The sequence below is a fragment of the Microcebus murinus genome, chromosome 8, assembly GCF_040939455.1.
Source record: "Microcebus murinus isolate Inina chromosome 8, M.murinus_Inina_mat1.0, whole genome shotgun sequence".
NCBI classification, from domain to species: Eukaryota; Metazoa; Chordata; class Mammalia; order Primates; family Cheirogaleidae; genus Microcebus; species Microcebus murinus.
Window position 1 is genome coordinate 76,236,953 of NC_134111.1, and position 25,336 is coordinate 76,262,288.

The window sequence follows — 25,336 nt, forward strand, 5'->3', positions numbered from 1 at the left end:
AATTATATATGAGTATAGTTTATGTTTTTCCAAGAGAAACTTTTATTGAGTACCTGTTAACTTTTAAGTGTTTAAAATATTTTAGTTCTAAATAGTGAATGGAATTTATTTTTATGCATATTTAATGTTTGAAGATTTTTTAAAAATTACCTCTTTTCAATGTAATACATTGAAGAATGGAATAATATTTTGTTGAAAGTATGCTAATCAGTCTGGTAGACTAATCAGTGATACGGCTTGCTGATTTGTTTTCATTCTATAGTAAATTGACTACTTCTGGTTTTAGGAGCTGTGGATCTAGATGCCTTAACAGATGAGAAGGAAAGAAAAGCTTTAGAAGGGATGATTAATAATTTTGGGCAAACACCTTGTCAGCTATTAAAGGTAAATCATAAAAGTTATTGACAACTTAAGTCTTAGAATTGAATTGCTAAGGAGCAGTACTACCAATATTTGTAAGGATTTTAATGATTTAAAACTTTATTTCAATTAAAAAATAAATACATAAAACTTTATTTCAGAATTATCTAGAATTTGGAAAAAATTACTTTCACTTAAAAATAAATAGATTTTAAGTGATTGTTCCTATTTTGAAATAACAAAATATTGAAGTCAAGATCCATACATGTATATTCTATTACTCTAACTCACAAAAGAATTTCTATTTACCTAGAAAGCCAATCACCTTATATTAATTATTTCCAAGAGGAAAAACTGAGTACCAATTAGAGTATGCCATTAAAACTGTCTTTATATTGGGACTTGTTCCACATGTAAAAGTTATAGTAGCTGACATCTGCCCCAAAAGGACACTTACTATCCAGAGCCCAAACTCAGTCTTAACAATCAAATTACAGATATACAAAATGTAGAATAAAATTATTAAATGTTACCACATATTTCTTTCCCCATGCCAGTATCTGAAGTTAAATCATTTTCTTAATTGCACACAGGTTTGGATTCATAGAAGGTAATCTAATGTTAGTTTTCAAAGATGTCTTGATCTTTGTTAGTATATAAATTTACAAATGTGAAATACATAATAATATACCATTTATTAAGTAGATACTTTCTTATGCAGTCACTGTGTTAGGTGCTTTACCTGATCCTCACAGGAGATATCCAATTAGTCTCATTTTTTAGATGATGAAGCCAACCCTCACAGAAAGTAATACCTAACTTACAATGCCTTAGAGAAATTACATACTTTTTCTAAGTTTACACTAGTTATAAGTAACTAGGGTAGGATTTATATGCGTGACCATCTAACTCCAAAGCCTTTCTGTCAGACATGATTTCCTCTGAATTAGCAAATGTACAGCCTTGTTAAATTAGATCTTTTCTGTGTTCTTAGGGGCCTTTATTTATGACCTAATTATAATACCTTCTGCCTCAGTTGCATACTTACCCATTTGCCTCACTAAATTATAAATATGTTAAAGGCAGCAACCTTCTCTTAATCATCTTTGTATCTTTCTTGCATATAGTATGTGCACAGTAAATATTTGTTGAATTGAAATGTCCACAGCTATTACAGCAGTAGTATATCTAAGCTCTAGGTTCCAGATGTACCCTGTCAATTCAGTTATCGGGCTAAGCTTTATAATTGTTACTATTCCTTAGCAATGGTTTCCTTAGAACTTTCAATATTGGTTTTTAACAGAACAGTCATATATGAAGTTAATGCTTTATCTGTTACCTTCTGGTATAGGCAGAAAGCAAAGTAACAGAATAAAACAGAACTCTTCTATAATATTTTTGCATCAGCTTTACCTTTCTTTTGATTTTATAAGAGTAGTGCTAATTTGTTTTTATCACCATAAATAATTATACAAAAATCAACCTCTGATTTAAAATAAAGTGAATGATACTTATTAATAGCTGAATATTTTAGTACCTAACAGCTGTCACATCTGTCGCCTATAATCTAATATTTTGTGGTAGAGATCAAAGAATTCCCTTTAGATAGAATTCTATTTTGCATTTTAACTGTGCCTTGGAATATTAATTTTACTTGTTATTTCTTCTCATCAATATAGCTGATTCTGTTCTGTGTCTCTGACATAAAAGTAAAGGACAAAAAATGATTTATTTGAAAAGTATGCAGCAATATCTATAATTTGATTCTGATAGTATTGACATTTTGATCTTGTTTCAGGAATTAAAGATTCATCTGAATTAAGTATTTTGAATTTTGAATAATGCATTTAATTTTACCAAACATTTATTAAGCATCTACCATATGTAAGGTATTGTTTTATTGTGGAAATCCAAAAATGGATAAGACTTATCTCTGACTTTAAAATACCTATAGCCTAGTTGGGAAGGACAGACCATAAACAACTATATGTAATCCAATATATTAATAGAATTAAATTAATAGAAATAAATGAGTACTAAATAAAATATAAACAATTTACCAAGGAAAATAATAAAAGAGAATAATTAGTTCTGACTTAGAAATTTAGGAGAAATATCATTAGGAAAAATATTAAAGTAGAAATGGGGCCGGGCGTGGTGGCTCACGCCTGTAATCCTAGTACTTTGGGAGGCCGAGGCGGGCGGATTGCTCAAGGTCAGGAGTTCAGAACCAGCCTGAGCGAGACCCCGTCTCTACCAAAAATAGAAATAAATTAATTGACCAACTAAAAATATATATACAAAAAATTAGCCGGGCATGGTGGCACATGCCTGTAGTCCCAGCTACTCCGGAGGCTGAGGCAGTAGGATCGCTGAGCCCCGGAGATTGAGGTTGCTGTGAGCCAGGCTGATGCCACGGCACTCACTCTAGCCTGGGCAACAAAGTGAGACTCTGTCTCAAAAAAAAATAAATAAATAAAATAAAGTAGAAATGGGATTTCCATAGAAATGGAGAAGGCAGTAACTCAGCTGAGAGAATAGTCTGACCCAAGGCCTGGAGTTGTCAACAGTACATGGTATGTAATCCATTGTAGCTAGAGCCCGGTGGGTATGAAGGAACACAGTGAGAGATGTTTTAATATAAATATGGAATAATTTTTCCTTAAAATTATTTTTAAGGAACCACACCCTCCTAGATTATCAGCAGAGGAAGCAGTGCAGAAGCAGACCAAAACAGACACTTCAACCCTAAACCTATTTCAACATCTCCCTGAACTCAAGTCATTTTTTATAGAGGTAATATCCAATTTGGTAATATCAAAGAATTTTCTGTGTGAATTCTGTACATCTTAAAGTTCTTTTTATTCTTTAATGGAGGAGAAGGATTATATTTAATCCAAAATAGTAAATTTTACTGTAATAATCTATTCTTGGATTTTAAAAACATTTTTATTGAAAGCTTTTATTTGCTTCTGCGTGGTAGTCTGAACTGTTTCTCTTGGCTTGCTTTCTTCTATTTCATATTTTCCTGACAAGTAAGAATAAATAATTTGCTTTAAATGCTTTTTGTGGCAGTTGAGATGGTATATAGATGTAGATGATATTTTATGGCTCTAAATTATAATTTCTGTTTACCTTTAAAATAGGGACCACTAAGTCATATTGTTAATTGGTAGAAGGAAGAGTCAAATAAAACAGGAGTAGTTAATGCTATAAATGAAAGAGTTCAAGTCAAAAAATTCAAATGTTTAAATATCTATATTGAATTACTTTGAGTAGTTCAGAATGTGATTATGAAATATATTCATATCTATGAATTTGGTTAGAACAGATAGTATTAAATCTTGGCAAAAAAAGAAAAAAAAAAGATGATGATAAAAAGTTATCAAGAGGCCAGGCACTGTGGCTCACATCCAGCACTTTGGGAGGCCAAGGCAGGAGGATCACTTGAAGCCAGGAGTTCAAGACCAGCCTGAGCAAGAATGAGACTCAATCTTTACAAAAAAATAGAAAAATTAGCCGGGCCAGATGTGGTGGCATATTCCTGTGGTCCCAGATACTCAGGAGGCTGAGGCAGGAGGATCACTTAAGCCCAAGAGTTTGAAGTTGCAGTGAGCTATGATGATACCACTGCACTCTAGCCTGGACAACAAAGCAACACCCTGTCTCTTAAGAAAAAGAAGTTATTGAAAATAGTTTGGAGATGTGCATAAACAGGCATTCTCTCTACAGTAACAGCAGGGGTTGGTAAACGTTTTCTTTAAGGGGCAGATAGTAAATACTATGGGCTTTGTAGACCAAGAGACAAAATCAAGTATATTATGAGGTACATATATAACCACCTAAAATGTAACCATCTAAAAATATAAAAACCATTCTAAGCTCACCAAACCACCTACAAAACAGGTGGTGGGCTGGATTTGACCCACAGGGTATAGTTTTTAAAACCCTGCATTAGAGCATTACTGTAATGTATTTATTAGATTCAATACCATGGGAAAGCATTATAGAATTTGTTCATAATTTAGTGTAAAAATTTTTATAATGTTTATAACAGTTATAACTTTATAATGAATTTTACTCAAATGACAATGTTGTAAGTCTTACTGTATTTTTTAAATTATTATTTCTTAATTGACATATAATATATATTTTTATAGGGCATAGTATATTTTAATTTTTTTTTTTTTTTTTTTTTTTTTTTTTTGGAGACAGAGTCTCACTCTGTTGCCCGGGCTAGAGTGCCATGGCATCAGCCTAGCTCACAGCAACCTCAAACTCCTGGGCTCAAGCAATCTTTCTGTCTCAGCCTCCCTTATAGCTGGGACTACAGGCATGCACCACCATGCCCAGCTAATTTTTTCTGTATTTTTAGTTGTCCAGCTAATTTCTTTTTTTTTTTTTTTTTTTTTTTTTTTAGTAGAGACAGGGTCTCGCTCTTGCTCAGGCTGATCTCGAACTCCTGAGCTCAAACGATCTACCCGCCTCCCAGATTGCTAGGATTATGGGTCCTAGCCACCATGCCTGGTCTATATTTTAATATAAATATGTTTTTACATGTTTGTGAAAGCACTTCAAAATTAATCTGTCACTCTTTTCCTAGATTCATATTGATCGAGTTAGTTATTTAAGTTGACAATACAAACTAAAAGATTGGTTGTTTTCCAAAAGTATCTCAGTCAATTGCTTAGAACTCAGAACACATAGAAACAATGGTCAGAGATGATGACTGATTCCCATGTTGTATTGAGGGTCTCCAAGGCCATCCCAGGTTCAGTGATTTGTTAGAAATCATATAGTACATATAATTGTACTCACAGCTAGGATTTATTGCATTGAAAGAATACAAAGCAATAATCAGCAAAAGGAGAGGGCACATAGGGCAAAGTTCAGGGGAAGCCCAAGTGCAAGTGTCCAAGAGTCCTTTCCCAGTACAGTCATACAGGACATGCTTAATTTTTTCAATAATGAAATGTGAAAACACATTTTTGTCAGCTGGGGAAGCTCATTAGAGACTTAGCACATAAGGTTTATTGGAAGCTGGTCACATGTACACCTCTCTTTAACATGTACCCAAATTCCAGATATAAAGTAAGCATTCAGCGTAAACCATATTGTCTGCACAAACAGTCTAGGTGCAGTGAGCCATCCTTATTATTAAGGGAAAGTTTTATGTCAGTGTAAGGAACTGTTTGTTAGCTAAGTCCCGGTGGCAGCCACAGGCCAACCTTGGAAGCAAGCCTCTTTAAAGATAGCAGTCTCAGGCTTGCTCTGTTAACTCTTTACTGCATGTAGGCAACCTATAAGACTCTATTGACCCATAATCTGATTATTGCAATACTGTATTTATTATATTATGCTGATAGAACTATTTTTATTGTATGTAATCATTTGTGACATTTAACTTTGTAAGTTCCATATGCAGGTGCAGTGGCACACATCTGCCCCTCTCTGTACCCACCATGTCCCACAGTAGCTTTCCCCAGGACCAGTATCTGGAGCCAGATAAAGAACATGATAGATAGCCTTGGTTACCAATAATTTGTTGATCCCTTTTTATATCATAAGAGATGTTTCCTCATACATTCATATGAAAAGACAAGGCCCTCTATAGGTCTTCTCTTCCTGCGTATTCAAATGGTGAAGAAAATAGAGGTAGTGCAAGCAAGGACTTAATAACTGGATTTTTCAGATACTGTTTTCACTTTGCCTTTTCTAAATGCAAGACATTCTTCTCTTGATTAATTCACAGTGTGAAGAGAAAATATAAACACTAACTTTTTATAATTTTATAAATTATAATGAATTTTATAATTTGTTACTTAGTCCTATAAAACTATTAGAGCAATACTGATGTATAATATGTACCCAATAATGTTATACTTTACCTAATAAATGTTAGGAATCATTTTTGAACTATTGTCACGTCAAGGAACTGAGTTCAAATTATTGTTCTTTCACATTATAATAAGATAATGGTGGATGTTATTCTTTTCTTTTTTTTTTGAGACAGAATCTCACTCTGTTGCCCAGGCTAGAGTGCCGTGGTGTCAGCCTAGCTCACAGCAACCTCAAACTCCTGGGCTCAAGCGATCCTGCTGCCTCAGCCTCCCAAGTAGCTGGGACTACAGGCATCTACCACTGTGCCCGGCTAATTTTTTCTATATATATTTTTAGTTGGCCAATTAATTTATTTCTATTTTTTAGTGGAGACGGAGTCTCACTCTTGCTCAGGCTGGTTTCGAATTCTTGACCTTGAGCCATCCGCCCACCTTGGCCTCCCAGAGTGCTAGGATTACAGGCATGAGCCACCATGCCTGGCCTGGATGTTATTCATATATGATCAATATTTTCTACTTTATATTCATGTCAGTATAGCGAGGGAAAAGGAAAGATCCTAGATCGCTGGCCTTTTTAAATGATTGCTACTGGCTGGGCGCGGTGGCTCATGCCTGTAATCCTAGCACTCTTGGAGGCCGAGACAGGCAGATTGCTCCAGGTCAGGAGTTCGAAACCAGCCTGAGCAAGAGCGAGACCCCGTCTCTACTATAAATAGAAAGAAATTAATTGGCCAACTAATATATATAGAAAAAATTAGCCGGGCATGGTGGCGCATGCCTGTAGTCCCAGCTATTCGGGAGGCTGAGGCAGAAGGATCACTTGAGCCCAGGAGTTTGAGGTTGCTGTGAGCTAGGCTGACACCATGGCACTCACTCTAGCCTGGGCAACAAAGTGAGATCTGTCTCAAAAAAATAAATAAATAAAAATAAATGATTGCTACTTCTTGAAATCTACATTTCTTTTTTAACAGCAGAGTAATAGAATAGAAGAAGATGATGGGTTTCAGTAGTTTCAAGTATGCCATCCAAACATGGGATATAATTCCTTTCCTACATTTTAAATTAAATGATTACATGCTATGTGAAAGGGTAATGCTATATGAAAAGGTTCATTCTTTTTTAAAGAAATAGAAGTTTTCAGTAATTTGTACCTAATAAAGATGAGTAGAACCAGCCACTAAACCTGTTTTATTTTATAGGGAATCAGTGATGGTATTCCACTGTTAAAGGCCATTGTCCCCAAAAATCAGTCTCGTTCTTTTATGTCTCAAGGCAGCCCTGAGTTACTGGTAAGTTCATTTTTACCTTTTTCACACTGCCATGTCTGTATCTGTTAAAACTTCCAAAAAAAAAAAAAAATAGGAAACATTTTTTAAAATAACAGAGAAACATTTTGTCAAAATAATTTGACCAAGTACAAAAACATATCTTTGCTTTTATATATCATTATTTTAAGTAGATACTATAATTTTAAGGTTTATCTGGAAAAATAAATATGTGAGAATAACCAGGAAATTTTATACAAGAAAAATAAGGACTGACATCTTACATTAAAATTTATTATAAAGCCATAATAATGATAATGAGAAATAATAGAGAATTTACTAAGGAATACATACAGGGTACTTTAGTGAGTGTATTACAGGAATTTTTATTTAATCCACCTAATAGTCCTATGAGATAGGCATTATTATTATTTCCATTTTACAGATAAGAAATTAAGATTCAGAAAAGTAACTTGGTTAAAGTCACAGAGCTAGCAAGTAAGGGATCTGAGACCTTGGCTTGTGGACCAAACCTAGGTCTGTCTTATTCTCATTTTGTCATTTAGAAATAAAAATGAAGTATAACAGATTGAACAGTAGAGATTCTAGAATTAGCCCTATTTTTATAATAATGGACATTATATTTGCTTAGAAAAAAAGTTCAGAAAGATAGATAAAAATAATAGTATCTTTTGAGTGGTGGAATTCTTGTGATTTTCAGTTTTAATACCTGCATTTTTTAAAGTTACCTGTATTTGGGGGAGGGTATCCTGTTACTTTTATAATCAAAAGGGTAAAACGTTTCCATTTTGAAAAGAATTTATTCACTGTGACTATCACTACAGGGAGACCTTAATATATAAGTTCTACTTCTGATTTATGTTCTAAGTGATATATATTATTATTACATTTTTATAAGACTTGACCCTGAGTTTCCTCTAATGACTGCCAACTAATAATAGGTGCAGTTCTTACACTTGAGAAATTGTAAGGAAAAATAACCTTACTAAAGCAAGAGATATTTGACAACTTTTCTTAGCAATAAGATTGTTTTTTCTATTTGGATTATTTAAAGACTTTCTTAATGAGTTTCATGTTTTAAATATACAGTACCAAAGTATTCCCTGAGTTATAAATGCTAATATCATGTAAGCATCTGGTTATTCTGCTTCTCTCTTTAATCTTTCATTTAGTTTGAGTCTTCATATGTTCTTTTTTAGATAACAGTAAGCATGAATTATGTTATTGGAACTCATGGATGGCTGCCTTATGACAGAAACATTTCTAATTACTTTACATTCATCAAGGATCAAACTGTGACAAATCCAAAGTAAGTAAATGAATATTTAAAGCAAAATAGCTACAAGTACCTTATTGCCACAAAAAACAACCAGAATAACTGATTTGTGTCATTTTGATCTGGGCAACAGAGCAAGACCCTGCCTATAAAAAATTTAAAATTAAAAATAGTAAGAAAATACATAGCAATGGTCGGGGGAAAAAAAAAATAGTAAGAATTTGGTATCTACATTTTTTAAAAAAATCTCCAAAAGTTACATTCTAACTTTAGGTAACTTACTCTGAGTTGTCTTAGTTTGTTTGCTTATATTTTTTCCTAGTTAAATCACATTCAGTGTTATTTTGAGGATCAAATTACATCATATATTTGAAAACTATTTAAAATAATTGTTATCATTGTATTTTCTAGTCGTCTTCAACTACAATAAAACTCCATGAGATTAAGGGCAATGTCTTTTTTTCCCTCTTATCCCGCATACAACTTAGTGTTGTGTTTTGCATGAATCATATTCTCAGCAAATTCATATTGAATAATAAAGTTTTAGAGCTGAAGTGTCAGATTTAGCACTCATTTTCTGCACACACATTGTAGGCACTTGTGTCCACCTACAGAATCTAGATTGGCTAAGCTCATAGTTACTTCATTTGAAAGCTGATAAAACCCATATATATACTTGCTTTGGTTGGAATAGAAAACGATTATTGTTAAGTATTGTTAGATATGCATTGATCTGCGTCTTAGACATCACCCTGTATAGAAGAAGCCCTGGTTTTAGTTAATTTCTGATTTTCCCAGTCATGGCATATCCTGTCCTCCTTTTACTTTGAGGCTGCCACTTACAGAATTGCCAATTTTATTAGATAGGCCTTAAAAGACAAGATTTAAATCTTTTTTACGCCTTCACCAATCTCAATGTCTTTATGCTTAACCCTTTGATGCTATGTTATGTATATTTTATTTTATGAAAAATATGAATAAGATTAGTGTATTTTCTGAAAGTCTTTAGCATTTTTAATAAATATTTCAAATAGGACATTTGAGACTTTTTTAAATTTCTTTTTTAGAAATATTTAAAAAATAGTTGATAATAGTCTAAGTGATCTTTTAAGGAAAAATCTAATATTTAATTGTGTTTACAGAACTCAGCGTAGTATGAATGGTCCTTTTGCTCCAGGGCTGGAAGTTACCTCTAAGCTATTTGTAGTATCACATGATGCAAAGTTGCTCTTCAGTGCTGGACATTGGGATAATAGCATTCAAGTAATGTCACTTACAAAAGGCAAAATTATCTCACACAATATCAGACATATGGGTAAGCATTAACTTTTTTCTCAAAAAACTTCAAAATTTTCTGTTTTATTCTAAACTATAAAAGTAGTACATGTTCCTCGTAAAGAGCATTTAATTTTACCTTTGAAGCTGAATGGAACTTTTTGGTAGTGTAGTATTATAAATATTGTATGCTTTCTATAAGAGTATTTCATGTATTTGTTGACTGATAGAAATAATTTTAAGACAAAATGGTAATAAAATCTGTTGTCATTAACTGCTCTATTTCTGTATTAACAGTAAAACATAAGATTGTCAAAATTGTTGAATTAGTTTAACCTGATACTTCTTACTGTCTGAGTCTTCAATATATGGATAAAACATTGAGTAGATTTTTTTTTTTTTGAAAACACAGTCTCACTCTGTTTTCCCGGCTAGAGTGCTGTGGTGTCAGCCTAGCTCACAGCAACCTCAAACTCCTGGGCTCAGGCAATCCTCCTGCCTCAGCCTCCCAAGTAGCTAGACTACAGGCCAGCACCACCATGCCCAGCTTATTTTTTCTGTTTTTAGTAGAAACAGGGTCTCACTCTTGCTCAGGCTGGTCTTGAACTCCTAAGCTCAAGTGATCCTCCCACCTTGGCCTCCCAGAGGGCTAGGATTGTAAGTGTGAGCCACCGTGCCCAGCTGATGTTTTTCTAGTAAACCTATTAGGAAAGAGAGATGGAGCCTGCTGCTAATTGTATACCAGCGACTCCTGAAATGTCACTTAGCTCAGCTGTTTACAGTTCAGGAAATATTTTATATTGTGAATTTATGGTATAAAATATGTACTATTTTTCTTAGGACACATAACTCTGTCGGATGGTAATTCCCAGTGGGAGTAGGAAGTGAATGGGAATGAGAGAGCAGAGAAGTATATCAAAATTAACTGGAAAAATTAGCCAGGCTTGCTGGCACACGCCTGTAGTCCTAGCTACTCAGGAAACTGAGGCAGAAGGATCACTGGAGCCCAGGAGTTGGAGGCTGCAGTGAGCTTTGATCAAGCCACTGCACTCCAGCCTGGGTAACAGAGCGAGATCCTATCCAAAAAAATCAAGAATTAACTGGAGATCCATCTCAAGCTATCTAACCTCCTCCCAAGATGCTAACAGATATTCCTCACGCCACACATCTAGTCCTCAAGCTCAAAGAAGGTTGGTCTCCAAAAAAGTGCTCCTAGGTGATTTTGATACCAGTTCTTTCCTGTGTCTCTCTTTCTCAATACTTTTCCCATGTCAGCCCTGCATTCCTTCCTTTTGGAATAGCTGATTTAGTAATAGTTTGAACATTAACAAAAGTTGCCCTTGATGTTCTCTTCTCTAGCAAAACCAAACCGTTTCATTTTATTTCATTCCTTTTTCCTACAGATATTGTGACTTGCTTAGCTACAGATTACTGTGGAATGCATTTGATTTCTGGTTCCAGAGATACTACATGTATGATATGGCAAATAACACAACAGGTAGTCACACATTTTTAAATGCTCTTGGTTTAGATCAAAGATTCACCCTTAGAATACTAGTGAGGTATTCTATTGGGAAATGAATTTTTTTCTGTCAGTGAATGACTGAGCTGCTTTGCATTCTTTTACTATCCTGCATTCTGTCCTGTCCTTGGTTTATTGTCTGATTCATTAACTTTTTCCCTGTTATTTTCCAAAAACTCTTCTTTCTCCTCATGTAGGAAAATAGTAATTATTTTTTTACTATCTTGTTAGCATAGTAATATTCCTATTCTCCTTTCTCATGGGACTACTAGAAATTATAGATTTGTGATTCTCCTAATATTGGTCCAAGAAGTGTCTTTTTTCTTTATGGCTTCTTGGTTTTCTACTTTAACAGGCCTTTTCTCACTCCAAATTTATAAAAATACTATCTAAAACTTTTCTTCTAATTTTTTCTTGTTTTATTACTTACATTATAATCTTTAATTTATTGATAATTTATTTTTCTACATTTTATAAGATTTTATTTAGTTCTGAGTAGAAAGCCATTATGTCAGCATAAATTAAGTAAGAAAGCCACTTTTACCTATTGAATTGGATCTTTTCCTAGATGACTCATTCTATTACACTTCCCTATTTTTTTGTCACCACCAATGTTTTTATTTTAGTAGTTTAATATTTGATAAGGCAGATCCTCCTGCCACTGTGTTAACTTCTTATACAGATATTTATTCTTCCATATGAACTTTAAAAATATTTTAACTGTATTCTCCTAAAAAATCCATTTTAGTCTTTTTGAAATTATATTTTATTTATATTTTAATGTGATATATTTTTATAATTATTTATATCCAGAAATAGAAAATGGCCTTCCATGTTTCTTTTAGGTCTTTTTTGTAACTTTTGGTAAACATTTTTTTATTTAGGTTCTATACATTGTTATATTTACTTCTAATTAGCATTTTTATTACTATTGGTGGAATGTTTTATCATTTTCATTTCTAATTGATTGTTGCTAGTATAAAGAAACACTGTACAGTGATTTGATTGATTTCTACACAATTATTTTATATCCAATTACTTCACTAAATCTTTTTCCCAGCTCTCATGTTTATTAGAACTTCCTGGATTTTCTGAATATAAAGGTGCCTATATGTATAATCATGTGATCTGAAAATAAAGGTGATTTTTATTTATCTTTTCTAATATACTAATTATTTAATTGTCTCATCATATTGCATTATTAGCTACTATAATAAAGTAAAAAAATTATAATGAGCATCCCTACCTTAATATTTGATTTCGATGAAACTGTCTTTACGATTTTGCCGGTTAGTATAGTGTTTGCTATTGAATTTCATTAATAGTATTTTTCATATTTAAGTAGTTGGTCTCTTTCTATTTTTTTTTCTTTTTTTTCTTTTTTTTTTTTTTTTGAGACAGAGTCTCACTTTGTTGCCCAGGCTAGAGTGAGTGCCGTGGCGTCAGCCTAGCTCACAGCAACCTCAATCACCTGGGCTCAAGCAATCCTTCTGCCTCAGCCTCCGGAGTAGCTGGGACTACAGGCATGTGCCACCATGCCCGGCTAATTTTTTCTATATCTATTAGTTGGCCAATTAATTTCTTTCTATTTATAGTAGAGACAGGGTCTCGCTCTTGCTCAGGCTGGTTTCGAATTCCTGACCTCGAGCAATCTGCCTGTCTCGGCCTCCCAGAGTGCTAGGATTACAGGCTTGAGCCACCGCGCCCGGCCAACTTTTTAGTTTTAAAGAACTTTCAAATGTATTTTAAAAAGTAGCAAATATATTTGAGCTGGGCGAGGTGGCTCATGCCTGTAATCCTAGCACTCTGGGAGGCCGAGACGGGCAGATTGCTCGAGGTCAGGAGTTCGAAACCAGCCTGAGCAAGAGTGAGACCCTGTCTCTACTATAAATAGAAAGAAATTAATTGGCCAACTAATAGATATAGAAAAAATTAGCCGGGCATGGTGGCGCATGCCTGTAGTCCCAGCTACTTGGGAGGCTGAGGTAGGAGGATTGCTTGAGCCCAGAAGATTGAGGTTGCTGTGAGCTAGGCTGACACCATGGCACTCACTCTAGTCTGGGCACCAAAGTGAGACTTTGTCTCAAAAAAAAAAAAAAAAAAAAAAAAAAGTAGCAAATACAGTATTTTTTTACCATTTGTGTTATTAGCATTCTCTCTCAGTATCTCCCTCCTTCAGCATCTTTTTTCTCTGAATCATTTAAAAGTTGGAGACATCATGTTCCTTTACTCCTAAAAACTTGAGTGTGTATTTTCTAAGAACAAAGACAATCTTGTGTATAACCACAGTATAATTAGCAAAATCAGAATACTTAACATTTGTATAATACCATTATCTAATCCACAGTCCATGTTCTAATTTTGTCAGTATTTCCAATAATTTCCTTTACAACTATTTTTCCAAGTTTCTCTTTAATTTATACTTTTTCTTGATGTAATGTGTTGAGCAATTTCATTTGTTTGAACCATCCTCGAAATTTTATAATAACCCCACATAATTCATAGTGTATTGTTATTACATTTTACTGCTGTATTTTATTTGCCTGGTACTTTAATGATTTCTCTGCTCTTAAGTGTAATAGATCTGGTTTTTGTTCTGTCTTTATCATGTTTAGTATTGGGATATGCAATCTTTATAAAATGAATTTTTGTAAGAAGAGTTCTTGTTTCCCTGTAACTGGAACTGCTTGAATAATATAGGAATTTCCTGATTTTTATAAGCATATTAAGGCCAGACATGGTGTCATACACCTATAGTCCCAGCTACTTAGGAGGCTGGGGCAGGAGGATTACTTGAGCCCAGGAGTTCAAGGCCAGCATGGACAACATAACGAGCCCCCCATATCTAAATAAAATATAAAATAAAATAATAAAAAAATTGCACTAAGCACTCAGACTGACACTCAAAGAAGTCAAATGTGTCCCACGTAGTAGATTATCAAGGGGAATTCATGTACACTGTATAGAACAGATAGAACATCTGGGCAGAGTTGTCTAGGATAATCATGCCTAAAACAACATGGCATCTATTCAAACACTTCATAACATATAAAATAATATACAAACAAAGCATGATAAAGACATGAAGAAAGAATCTTCTGGAAGAAGATAGTGATTTTTTGCAATAAAATTATGTCATTAGAAAACATAAGAATAGCAGTTCAATTAAAATAGGGGCTCAAACTCCATAATAGCTGGAGATTTCAACACCCCACTGACTGCACAGGACAGATCCTCAAAACAGAAAATTAATAAAGAAATAATGGACTTAAACAAAACTCTAGAATATTTGGGCATGACTTAAATTTACAAGACATTCTACCCAAAATCCACTGAATATATGTTCTTCTCATCAACTTATGGGACATTCTCTAAGATTGACCATATCCTAAGATACAAAGAAAGTCTCAAAAAAATTTAAAAAATAGAAATTATACCATGTATCTTCTCAGATCATAGTGGAATAAAAGTAGAAATCAACCCTAACAGAAACTCATATTTCTACACAAAAGCATGGAAATTAAACAACCTTCTGCTGAATGATTACTTCATAAACAAGGAAATCAAGATGAACATCAAAAAATTCTTTGAACTTAATGACAACGGAGATACAAGTTATCAAACTCTGGGACACAGCTAAAGCAATCCTGACAGGAGAGTTTATTTCCATAAATGCCTATATTCAAAAGTCAGAAAGATCACAAATAGACAACCTGATGAATCGACTCAAAGAACTGGAAAAAGAACAGACCAACCCCAAACCCAGCAGAAGAAGTGAAATTAACAAGATCAAATCAGAACTAAATGAAATTGACAACAGGGAAACCATACATAAGATTAATAAAAGAAGGCCGGGCGCTGTGGCTCACGCCTGTAATCCTAGCTCTTGGGAGGCCGAGGCGGGCGGATTGCTCAAGGTCAGGAGTTCAAAACCAGCCTGAGCAAGAGCGAGACCCCGTCTCTACTATAAAATAGAAAGAAATTAATTGGCCAACTGATATATATATAAAAAATTAGCCGGGCATGGTGGCGCATGCCTGTAGTCCCAGCTACCCGGGAGGCTGAGGCAGAAGGATCATTCGAGCCCAGGAGTTTGAGGTTGCTGTGAGCTAGGCTAACGCCACGGCACTCACTCTAGCCTGGGCAACAAAGTGAGACTCTGTCTCAAAAAAAAAAAAAAAGAAAAAAAAAAGAAAAAAAAAAAAGATTAATAAAAGAAAAAGTTGGTTCTTCGAAAAATTTAACAAAATTGACACACCTTTCACTAGACCAATGAAAAGCAGGAAAGAAAAATCTCTAATAAGCTCCATCAGGAACAAAAAAGGAGATATTACAACTGATGCCCTGGAGATACAAGATATAATCTATGAATACTACAAAAAACTTTATGCACACAAACTGTAAAATGAGGAAGAAATGGACAAATTTCTAGAAATACACAGCCTCCCTAGGCTCAATCAGGAAGAAATAGAATTACTGAACAGACCAATATCAAGTGCCAAAATAGAAACAGTGATTAAAAACCTTCCTAAAAAGAAAAGTCCCAGACCAGATGGTTTCACACTCGAATTTTACCACATGTAGAAAGAACGGGTGCCTATCCTGCAGAAATTATTCCACAACATTGAAAAGGATGGAATTCTACCAGATTCATTTTATGAAGCCAACATCACTTTGATATCAAAACCAGGAAAGGATGCAACAAAGAAAGAAAAGTACAGACCAATATCACTTATGAATATAGATGCAAAAATTCTCAACAAAGTCCTAGCTAGCCGAATCCAGGTGCTTATCAAGAAAATAATTCTTCATGACCAAATGGGCTTCATCCCAGGGATGCAGGGATGGCTCAACATATGCAAATCTATAAATGTAATTCACCACATAAAGAGTGCAAAAACAAAGACCATATGATCCTTTCAGTAGATGCAGAAAAAGCATTTTACAAAATTCAACACCCTTTTATGATAAGAACACTTAACAAAATAGGCATAGAAGGGGCTTACCTAAAAATGATACAAGCCATATATGACAGACTCACATCTAACATCATACTGAATGGGGAAAAATTTAAAGCATTCCCACTTAGAACTGGAACCAGGCAAGGTTGCCCACTATCTCCACTTATGTTCAACATAGTGCTGGAAGTCTAGTCTGTAGCAATCAAACATGAAAGTGGAATGAAAGGCATCCAAATGGGGGCAGAAGAGACCAAACTCTCACTCTTTGCTGATGATATGATATTATATTTATAAAATCCCAAGGATTCAACCAAGAGACTCCTGGAATTGATAAATGAATTTAGTAAAGTCTCAGGATACAAAATCAGTACACACAAATCAGAGGCATTCCTATATACCAATAACAGTCAAATTGAGAAACAAATCAAAGACTCAATGCCCTTCACAATAGCAACAAAGAAAATAAAGTACCTAGGAATATACTTAACTAAGGAGGTAAAAGATCTCTACAGGGAGAACTATGAAATACTGTGGAAGGAAATAAGAGAAATCCATGCCATGCTCATAGGTCGGCAGAATCAACATTGTTAAAATGTTTATACTACCCAAATTGAGCTATAGATTCAATGCAATCCCTATTAAAATACTAACTTCATTTTTCACAGATATAGAAAAAATAATTTTACGCTTCATATGGAACAAGAGAAGAGCCCGTATAGCAAAAGCAATTCTAGGCAATAAAAACAAAATGGGAGGCCAGGCGTGGTGGCTCACGCCTGTAATCTTAGCACTCTGGGAGGCTGAGGCAGGTGGATCGCTCAAGGTCAGTAGTTCAAGACCAGCCTGAGCAAGAGCGAGACCCTAGAAAGAAATTAATTGGCCAACTAAAAAATACCGAAAAAATTAGGCTGGGTGCGGTGGCTCACGCCTGTAATCCTAGCACTCTGGAGGCCGAGGTGGGCGGATTGCTAAAGGTCAGAGTTTGAAACCAGCCTGAGCAAGAGCGAGACCCCGTCTCTACTATAAATAGATAGAAATTAATTGGCCAACTAATATATATAGAAAAAATTAGCCGGGCATGGTGGTGCATGCCTATAGTTCCAGCTACTTGGGAGGCTGAGGCAGAAAGATTGCTCGAGCCCTGGAATTTGAGGTTGCTGTGAGCTAGGCTGATGCCATGGCACTCTAGCCAGGGCAACAGAGTGAGACTCTATCTCAAAAAAAAACAACAACAAAAGAGAAGTATCAATTTGCCAGATTTCAAACAATACTACAAAGCTGTGGGAATTAATTCAGCTTGGTATTGGCACAAAAATAAGGACATTGACCAGTGGAACAGAACAGAGAACCCAGATATAAAACCACTCTCATATAACCATCTAATCTTCAACAAAGCAGACAAAAACATACACTGGGGAAAAGAATCCTTATTCAATAATTGGTGCTGGAAAACTGGATAGCCACATGTGGAAGACTGAAGCAGGATCCACACCTTTCACCTCTCACAAAAATCACTTCATGCTGAGTAACAGACTTAAACCTAAGGTATGAAACTATTAGAATTCTGGAGGAAAACGTTGGAAATACTCTTCTAGACATTGGCCTAGGCAAAGAATTTATGAAGAAGACCCCAAAGGCAATCACAGCAACAACAAAAATAAATAAATGGGACCTGATCAAACTAAAAAGCTTCTGCACAGCCAAAGAAACAGTCACTAGAACAAACAGACAACCTACAGAATGGGAGAAAATTTTCGCATGGTACACATCTGATAAAGGGCTGATAACCAGAATCTATTTAGAACTCAGGAAAATCAGCAAGGAAAAATCAAACAACCCTATCAAAAAGTGGGCAAAGGACATGAACAGAAACTTCTCAAAAGAAGACAGAAAAGAAGGATGCGAAGGTGGCTATGGCAAAGGCTCAAGCCGTTGGGGCCCTCAGAGGCAGGTGATAATGAAAGGCTTATATTTTCAACAGAGTTCCACAAATGAAGAAACAAGATTTGTATTTCAAGAAAGGGAAAATCTCCCTGTTACTCAGGATAACTTTGTGAAACTTCAAGTTAAAGCTTGTGCTCTGAGCCAGATAAATACAAAGCTTCTGGCAGAAATGAAGATGAAAAAGGAGTTCTTTCCTGTTGGGAGAGAAATTGCTGGAATTGTGTTAGAGGTTGGAAGCAAGGTATCATTCTTTCAACCAGATGATGAAGTAGTCGGAATTTTGACCCTGGATTCTGAAGACCCTGGACTTTGTGAAGTTGTTAGAGTATATGAGCACTACTTGGTTCATAAACCAGAAAAGGTTACCTGGACAGAAGCAGCTGGAACTATTCGGGATGGAGTACGAGCCTATATAGCTCTGCATCTTTCTCATCTCTCTCCTGGAAAATCAGTGCTGATCATGGGTGGAGCAAGTGCATTTGGTACAATAGCTATTCAGTTAGCACCCCATAGGGGAGCCAAAGTGATTTCAACTGCATGCAGCCTTGAAGACAAGCAGTTCCTTGAAAGACTTAGGCCTTCTGTAGCCAGAGTGATTGATGTATCTAATGGGAAAGTCCATGTTGCTGAAAGCTGTTTGGAAGAAACAGGTGGCCTGGGAGTAGATATTGTCCTAGATGTTGGAGTGAGATTATATAGTAAAAATGATGAACCAGCTGTAAAATTACAACTACTGCCACATAAACATGATATCATCACACTTCTTGGTGTTGGAGGCCATTGGGTAACAACAGAAGAAAACCTTCAGTTGGATCTTCCGGACAGCCATTGTCTTTTCTTCAAGGGAGCAACGGTAGATTTCCTTAATGATGAAGTTTGGAATTTGTCAAATGTACAACAGAGAAAATATCTTTGTATCTTAAAAGATGTGGTGGAGAAGTTATCAACTGGTGTTTTTAGACCTCAGTTGGATGAACCCATTCCACTATATGAGGCGAAAGTTTCCGTGGAAGTTGTTCAGAAAAATCAAGGAAGAAAAAAGCAAGTCGTTCAATTTTAATTTTCTTCTTTCTCAAAACTTCAGTTGGGAAGTATTTGAAAAATTATTGTGCAGACGATCAAGATAATTCTGTGACATCTAAAGGGATAGTCTAAAAACATTTTTAATTATTGTTTCTGTACAAAAAAAAAAGACAGAATAATGGCCAACAAATAGATGAAAAAATGCTCAACATCTCTAATCGTCAGGGAAATGCAAATCAAAACCGCAATGAAATATCACTTATCTCCAGTAAGAATGGCCTTTATCAAAACAATAAATGCTGGCGTGGATGCAGAGAGATAGGAACACTCCTACACTGCTGGTGGGACTGCAAACTAGTTCACCTTCTGTGGAAAGCAATATGGAGATACCTTAAAGTGTTATAAGTAGATATACCATTTGATCCAGAAATCCCACTACTGGGCATCTACCCAAAAGAACAAAGGACAATCTACAAAAAAGACACCTGCACTCGAATGTTTATAGCAGCTCAATTCACAATTGCAAAGTTGTGGAAACAACCCAAGTGTCCATCAATACATGAGCGGATTAATACATGGTATATGTATACCATTCAGCTATTAGAAACAATGGTGACATAGCACCTCTTGTATTTTCCTGGATAGAGCTGGAACCCATTCCACTAAGTGAAGTATCCCAAGAATGGAAAAACAAGCACCACATGTACTCACCAGCAAATTGGTATTAACTGATCAACACCTAAGTGGACATATAGGAATAACACTTATCGGGTTGTTGGGCAGGTGGGAGGGGGGAGGAAGGGATGGGTATATACATACATAATGAGTGCAAGATGCACCATCTAGGGGATGGTCATGCGTAAAGCTCTGACTCGAGGAGGGTAAGGGCAATATATGTAACCTTAATATTTAACATTTATACCCCCATAATATGCTGAAATAAAAAAAAGAATAAAAAAAAATAGGAACTCCAAGATGAAATGATCAAATAGTGTGATAAGATAAAAATGGAGGTTGCAAAATAATCAAACTGAGATTAAAACTGATACCATTACAAATATAAGTAAACCCAAAGCAAAAACAAGAAACAGATTTAATGTGGCTGCAAACCAAATTAATGGCATGGAAAAAAGATATAATCAGAGTGAATGCAAATTAAAAAGATGACTTTAAACACAGATAAAAAATAATAGCTCGCTAAGTGTGGTGGCTCACACCTATAGTCCTAGCACTCTGGGAGGCAAAGGCAAGAGGATTGCTTGAGCTCAGGAGTTTGGAACCAGCCTGAGCAACAGTAAGACCCCCCCCCACTTTCTACTAAAAATAGAAAAATTAGCTGGGCATGTACTTATAATCCCAGCTACCTAGGAGGCTGAGGGAAGAGGCTCTCTTGAACCCAGGAGTTTGAGGTTTCGGTGAACTATGATGACATCGCTGCACTCTACTCAGAGTGACAGAGTGAGATTCTGTCTCAAAAAAATAAATAAAATAATAATAGTCATAGAAATCAAAGAAAAATCCACATAAAGATAATTGATGTCCCTGAAGTAAAGATTCTAATGAATGGAACAGAAAAAGTATTCAAAGATATAATAAAAAAAATTATGTGATTTTTAAAGAAGAATAAATCAGATTTAAAGGGCAAATAACATACTCAGAAAAATTAATACAAGACAATCAACATTGAGACCATTGAAATTAATTTTTTTTTTTGTTTTTTTTTTGAGATAGAGTCTCACTTTGTTGCCCGGGCTAGAGTGCTGTGGTGTCAGCCTAGCTCACAGCAACCTCAAACTCCTGGGCTCAGGCAATCCTCCTGCCTCAGCCTCCCGAGTAGCTGGGACTACAGGCATGCGCCACCATGCCCGGCTAATTTTTTCTATATATGTTAGTTAGCCAATTAATTTCTTTCTGTTTATAGTAGAGACGAGATCTCACTCTTGCTCAGGCTGGTTTTGAACTCCTGAGCTCAAACTATCCGCCCTCTTCGGTCTCCCAGAGTGCTAGGATTACAGGCGTGATCCACGTGCCCGGCCTGAAATTAAGTTTTTGAGCTTTAAAAGACTAAGTCCGGAATCCAAGAAGCATAAAAATGAATACTACTTTGAATAAACTCAGTGGTAATAACTATTAATTAGTTGTAATGTTAGTTTGTGATTAAAAAGTTTATATGCAACATAAACCTTGTCATAAAAAATTGGTAGCAAGAAAACACCTTTATCTTTGCTTTTCTCTTTTAATATTAGGGAGGTGTTCCTCTGGGCTTAGCCTCTAAACCTTTTCAGATTCTTTATGGACACACGGATGAGGTATTGAGCGTCGGCATCAGCACTGAGCTAGACGTAGCAGTGTCAGGATCAAGGGTAAGATTTCACTTTTAAGAATTACTAATTACTTTTTCTACAAATGTAGTAGCAATATTTATATCTAAAGTTTTTTTAGGGGAATGTGTCAAAGTATAGAAATTTTATGCCATGTTTGTGTAGGACTTTGCAAAAGTGGAGTAATACAGAAAGAAAAGACTTGTGGGATTCTATTTTAGAATTTTATTAGTTTTGTTAATTAAGGAAATTGGTTTTGTTCATTAAGTGCATTCTGGGAACTAAAATACATTTGAAATTGGAGACTGGGTACAATGGCTCATACCTGTAATTCTAGCACTTTGGGAGGGAGGCCAAGTTGGGAGGATCACTTGAGGCCAGGAGTTTGAGACCAGCCTGAACAACATAATGACATCCCATGTCTAGAAAAAGTATGAAAATTAGCCAGGCATATTGGTGCATACCAATAGTGCCAGCTACTCAGGAGGCTGAAGCAGGAGGATTGCTTGAGCCCAGGAGTTTGACAAAGGTTGCTGTGAGCGCTGATGATACCACTGCACTCTGGCCCAGGCAACAGAGTGAGATCCAGTCTCCAAAAAAATAAGTAAAGTTAAGTAACAGAAAATGACCATAGTCTAGATCACTTTCTCAGTGATAAAGCTGTGAAATTGGAATTTTTCCTAATGTACATGTGTCCTTGATGGAATGATCATTTCCTCAGTTCCTTGCCTACATTTCTTTATCTGGCTCACTTTACCTTCTTTTTTGATGATCTTTTCCTTTGTCTTTTTCATTTTCTAATATTTCCTCTGTGTAGGATGGAACTGTGATTATACATACCATTCAGAAAGGTCAGTACATGAGGACCTTACGACCACCTTGTGAGAGTTCTCTCTTCCTGGCCATTCCCAATTTGGCTATATCTTGGGAAGGACATATTGTCATCTACTCCAGCATTGAAGAAAAGACTACCCTCAAGGTATAAAGCACTTTCATCCAGTATGGATACTGTGTCTTTCCCTCCCCACCTCATATATGAAGTATTTTGCTTTTTAAAGAAGGAAAAAACACCATATTTTAAAGAGGATGTTTTCATTCAGTTGTTTCTTACCAATAAATGTACTTCCATCACAATCTTGTCCTCACATTAGTATTTTATTTTAGGGATTTCTATTTGCCTGTATAATATATGATTTCAAAATAATTTATGATTTTGTAGGACTTCATAAGCTTAACTGAAAATGATAGCTGACTTAAATTCTTTTTGCACAGGCAGGATATAAATAAACAATCCCTGCATTTTATGTTTATTTCTTTTTAGTGATAAACGTTTTTAAATATTAAGAAAATCTTCTTTTTGTTTTAAGAATATAGGGTTTGTTTGGACTGGATGATATTTTAATGTTTGTTGGAGGGAGTGAGAGTTCTTGTTTAACAAACCTTTGCACTCGCTTGCTTTTTTCTCAATTCCTTTATTCTACTCGGGATTTAATTTTTTAAATACCCCAGATTTTACAAAGCGTGGCAATAGAATAAAAAACTGGAGTTTCTTTTCATACAAACTTATTTATTTGGATTTTTTTATATTTTAAATTATTGATACATTCAAAGAGTAATTTTAATCTCTATAATTTTTCATGGTGTGATATTTTTTGAAACATTTATCCACATGAAGACCTGTTTTACATTCACATGTTTCGCAAATATAAATCGTCTCTCTTCTTCCTCCTTTGATTTTTCTGTTAGAACAAACAACACAATCTTTATGTTTTTTGTTAGGGTGAGGTGTGATCATATGGAGCTTTCCATCTAAATGTTGCTCTAAGTTAGTGGATAATAATCTACCTATGGAAGTTAGTGTACCATCTCTCCATTTACATTTTACTTGTCCTTTCATGCTAATGAAAACAAGAAAAGATACTGGAAAAATAGACAAAAAAAACCCTTCCCCCCGCGGTGAAACGATGTGTCGAGTGTGGCTCGACATACGAGCTGCTACCGATGCTAACCATGTCGAGTCACACTCGACATCCGAGTGCAAAGGGTTAATATTTATTTATTTATTTGGCAATCTGATATGAAATCTTTAATAATATTGTCTATGTACTTTGTCTTTAAATATAGTAATATTTTTATTCCAAAATTTTAAACCAAATAACTGACAATATAAAACTCAGTTTTTACTTTAGATTGTTAAATTTTTTCATCACTTCTTTGCAGGATAAGAATGCATTACATCTGTTTTCTATAAATGGCAAGTATCTAGGGTCTCAAGTCCTGAAGGAACAAATATCAGATATGTGTATAATTGGAGAACACATTGTCACAGGCAGCTTACAAGGATTCCTGTCTATAAGAGATCTCCACAGGTAAATAATAAAAGATATTGAAGTATCGCTTAAAAAAAGATGGCACTTCTAGCCTGGAATAGAAATTAGGAATCTAAGATTTTTAATCTTTTGGTATATTGTTTATTATAAAAATTGTCTCTTGACAACTGCAAAAAAATGGGGAAGCTAAAGTATTCCTGGATTAGTAAATAAAACATATATATACACTTTTAAATATATAGAAAAATTTACATTATATATATTTTACCACAATTTAAAACATTTTTAAATATGTAGAGCCAGAAAAAAATTTTCATTGTAACAAGCTTGGATTGTGACTTTTGAAATCTGTCCAAATTATGATTTAAATTTTTAAAACTAAAGTTTTTTTTAATTGTGGTAAAACAAACTATTTTTAAAGTTAACATATTTGTTTATGTATGTGTATATGGGTGTATAAAGTTGGTGGGGGAATCTTTTGTATAATCAGGTGAAAGAGAGAGATGTGTGAGTAGTGGATATATTTTTAAGTTTGCAATTTTTCATATTTATATAAATACATAAACCTTAAGTATATAAGGCACTGTTATTCCATGTGTGCCCCAAATACATTATTTTTTTCCCTTTTAAAAAAATATATTTTGGGCTGGGTACAGTGGCTCACGCCTGTAATCCTAGCACTCTGGGAGGCTGAGACAGGAAGATCACTTGAGCTCAGGAGTTTGAGACCAGCCTGAACAAGAGCAAGACCCTGACTCTGCTAAAAATAGAAAAAATTAGCCAGACACAGTGGTGTGTGCCTGTAGTCCCAGATACTCAGGAGGCTGAGGCAGCAGGATTGCTTGGGCCCAGGAGTTTGAGGTTGCTGTGAGCTAGGCTGATACCATGGCACTCTAGCCTAGGCAACAGAGTGAGACTCTGTCTCGAAAAAATAAGTAAATAAAAATAATTTAGTGTAATTTATTGTTACTCCTCAAACTATCTTGGGTCTCCCATAAAAACCTCTTTTTTTTTTTTCTTTTTTTTTTTTTTAAAGAGACAAGGTCTCACTCTATCACCCAGGCTAGAATACAGTGGTACAGTCATAGATCTCTGTAACCTCAAACTCCTGAGCTGAAGTGATCCCCTCACCTCAGCCTTCTGAGTAGCTAGGACCACCATGCCTGACTAATTTTTATATTTTTTATAGAGACAGTGT

The 25,336-nt window shown here is 35.1% G+C and overlaps 1 protein-coding gene and 1 pseudogene across 6 annotated transcripts in view; both read left to right on the forward strand.

The window, feature by feature from the left end:
- Positions 1 to 25,336, forward strand: part of NBEAL1 (neurobeachin like 1) — a 164,228-nt gene that overhangs the window by 133,520 nt on the left and 5,372 nt on the right. For all 5 annotated transcript variants that reach the window (XM_076005822.1, XM_076005824.1, XM_076005821.1 and 2 more), the window contains 9 exons: positions 287 to 384; positions 3,040 to 3,156; positions 7,400 to 7,489; positions 8,686 to 8,795; positions 9,905 to 10,077; positions 11,441 to 11,535; positions 21,734 to 21,850; positions 22,626 to 22,787; positions 24,029 to 24,177. In XM_076005822.1, the coding sequence (XP_075861937.1) occupies positions 287 to 384; positions 3,040 to 3,156; positions 7,400 to 7,489; positions 8,686 to 8,795; positions 9,905 to 10,077; positions 11,441 to 11,535; positions 21,734 to 21,850; positions 22,626 to 22,787; positions 24,029 to 24,177 (1,111 nt within the window). The remainder of the gene's footprint in view (positions 1 to 286; positions 385 to 3,039; positions 3,157 to 7,399; positions 7,490 to 8,685; positions 8,796 to 9,904; positions 10,078 to 11,440; positions 11,536 to 21,733; positions 21,851 to 22,625; positions 22,788 to 24,028; positions 24,178 to 25,336) is intronic.
- LOC142872377 (quinone oxidoreductase-like protein 1 pseudogene) lies at positions 15,769 to 21,727 on the forward strand (annotated as a pseudogene). Its single transcript, XR_012920606.1, has one exon. The product of XR_012920606.1 is annotated as a quinone oxidoreductase-like protein 1 pseudogene (transcript).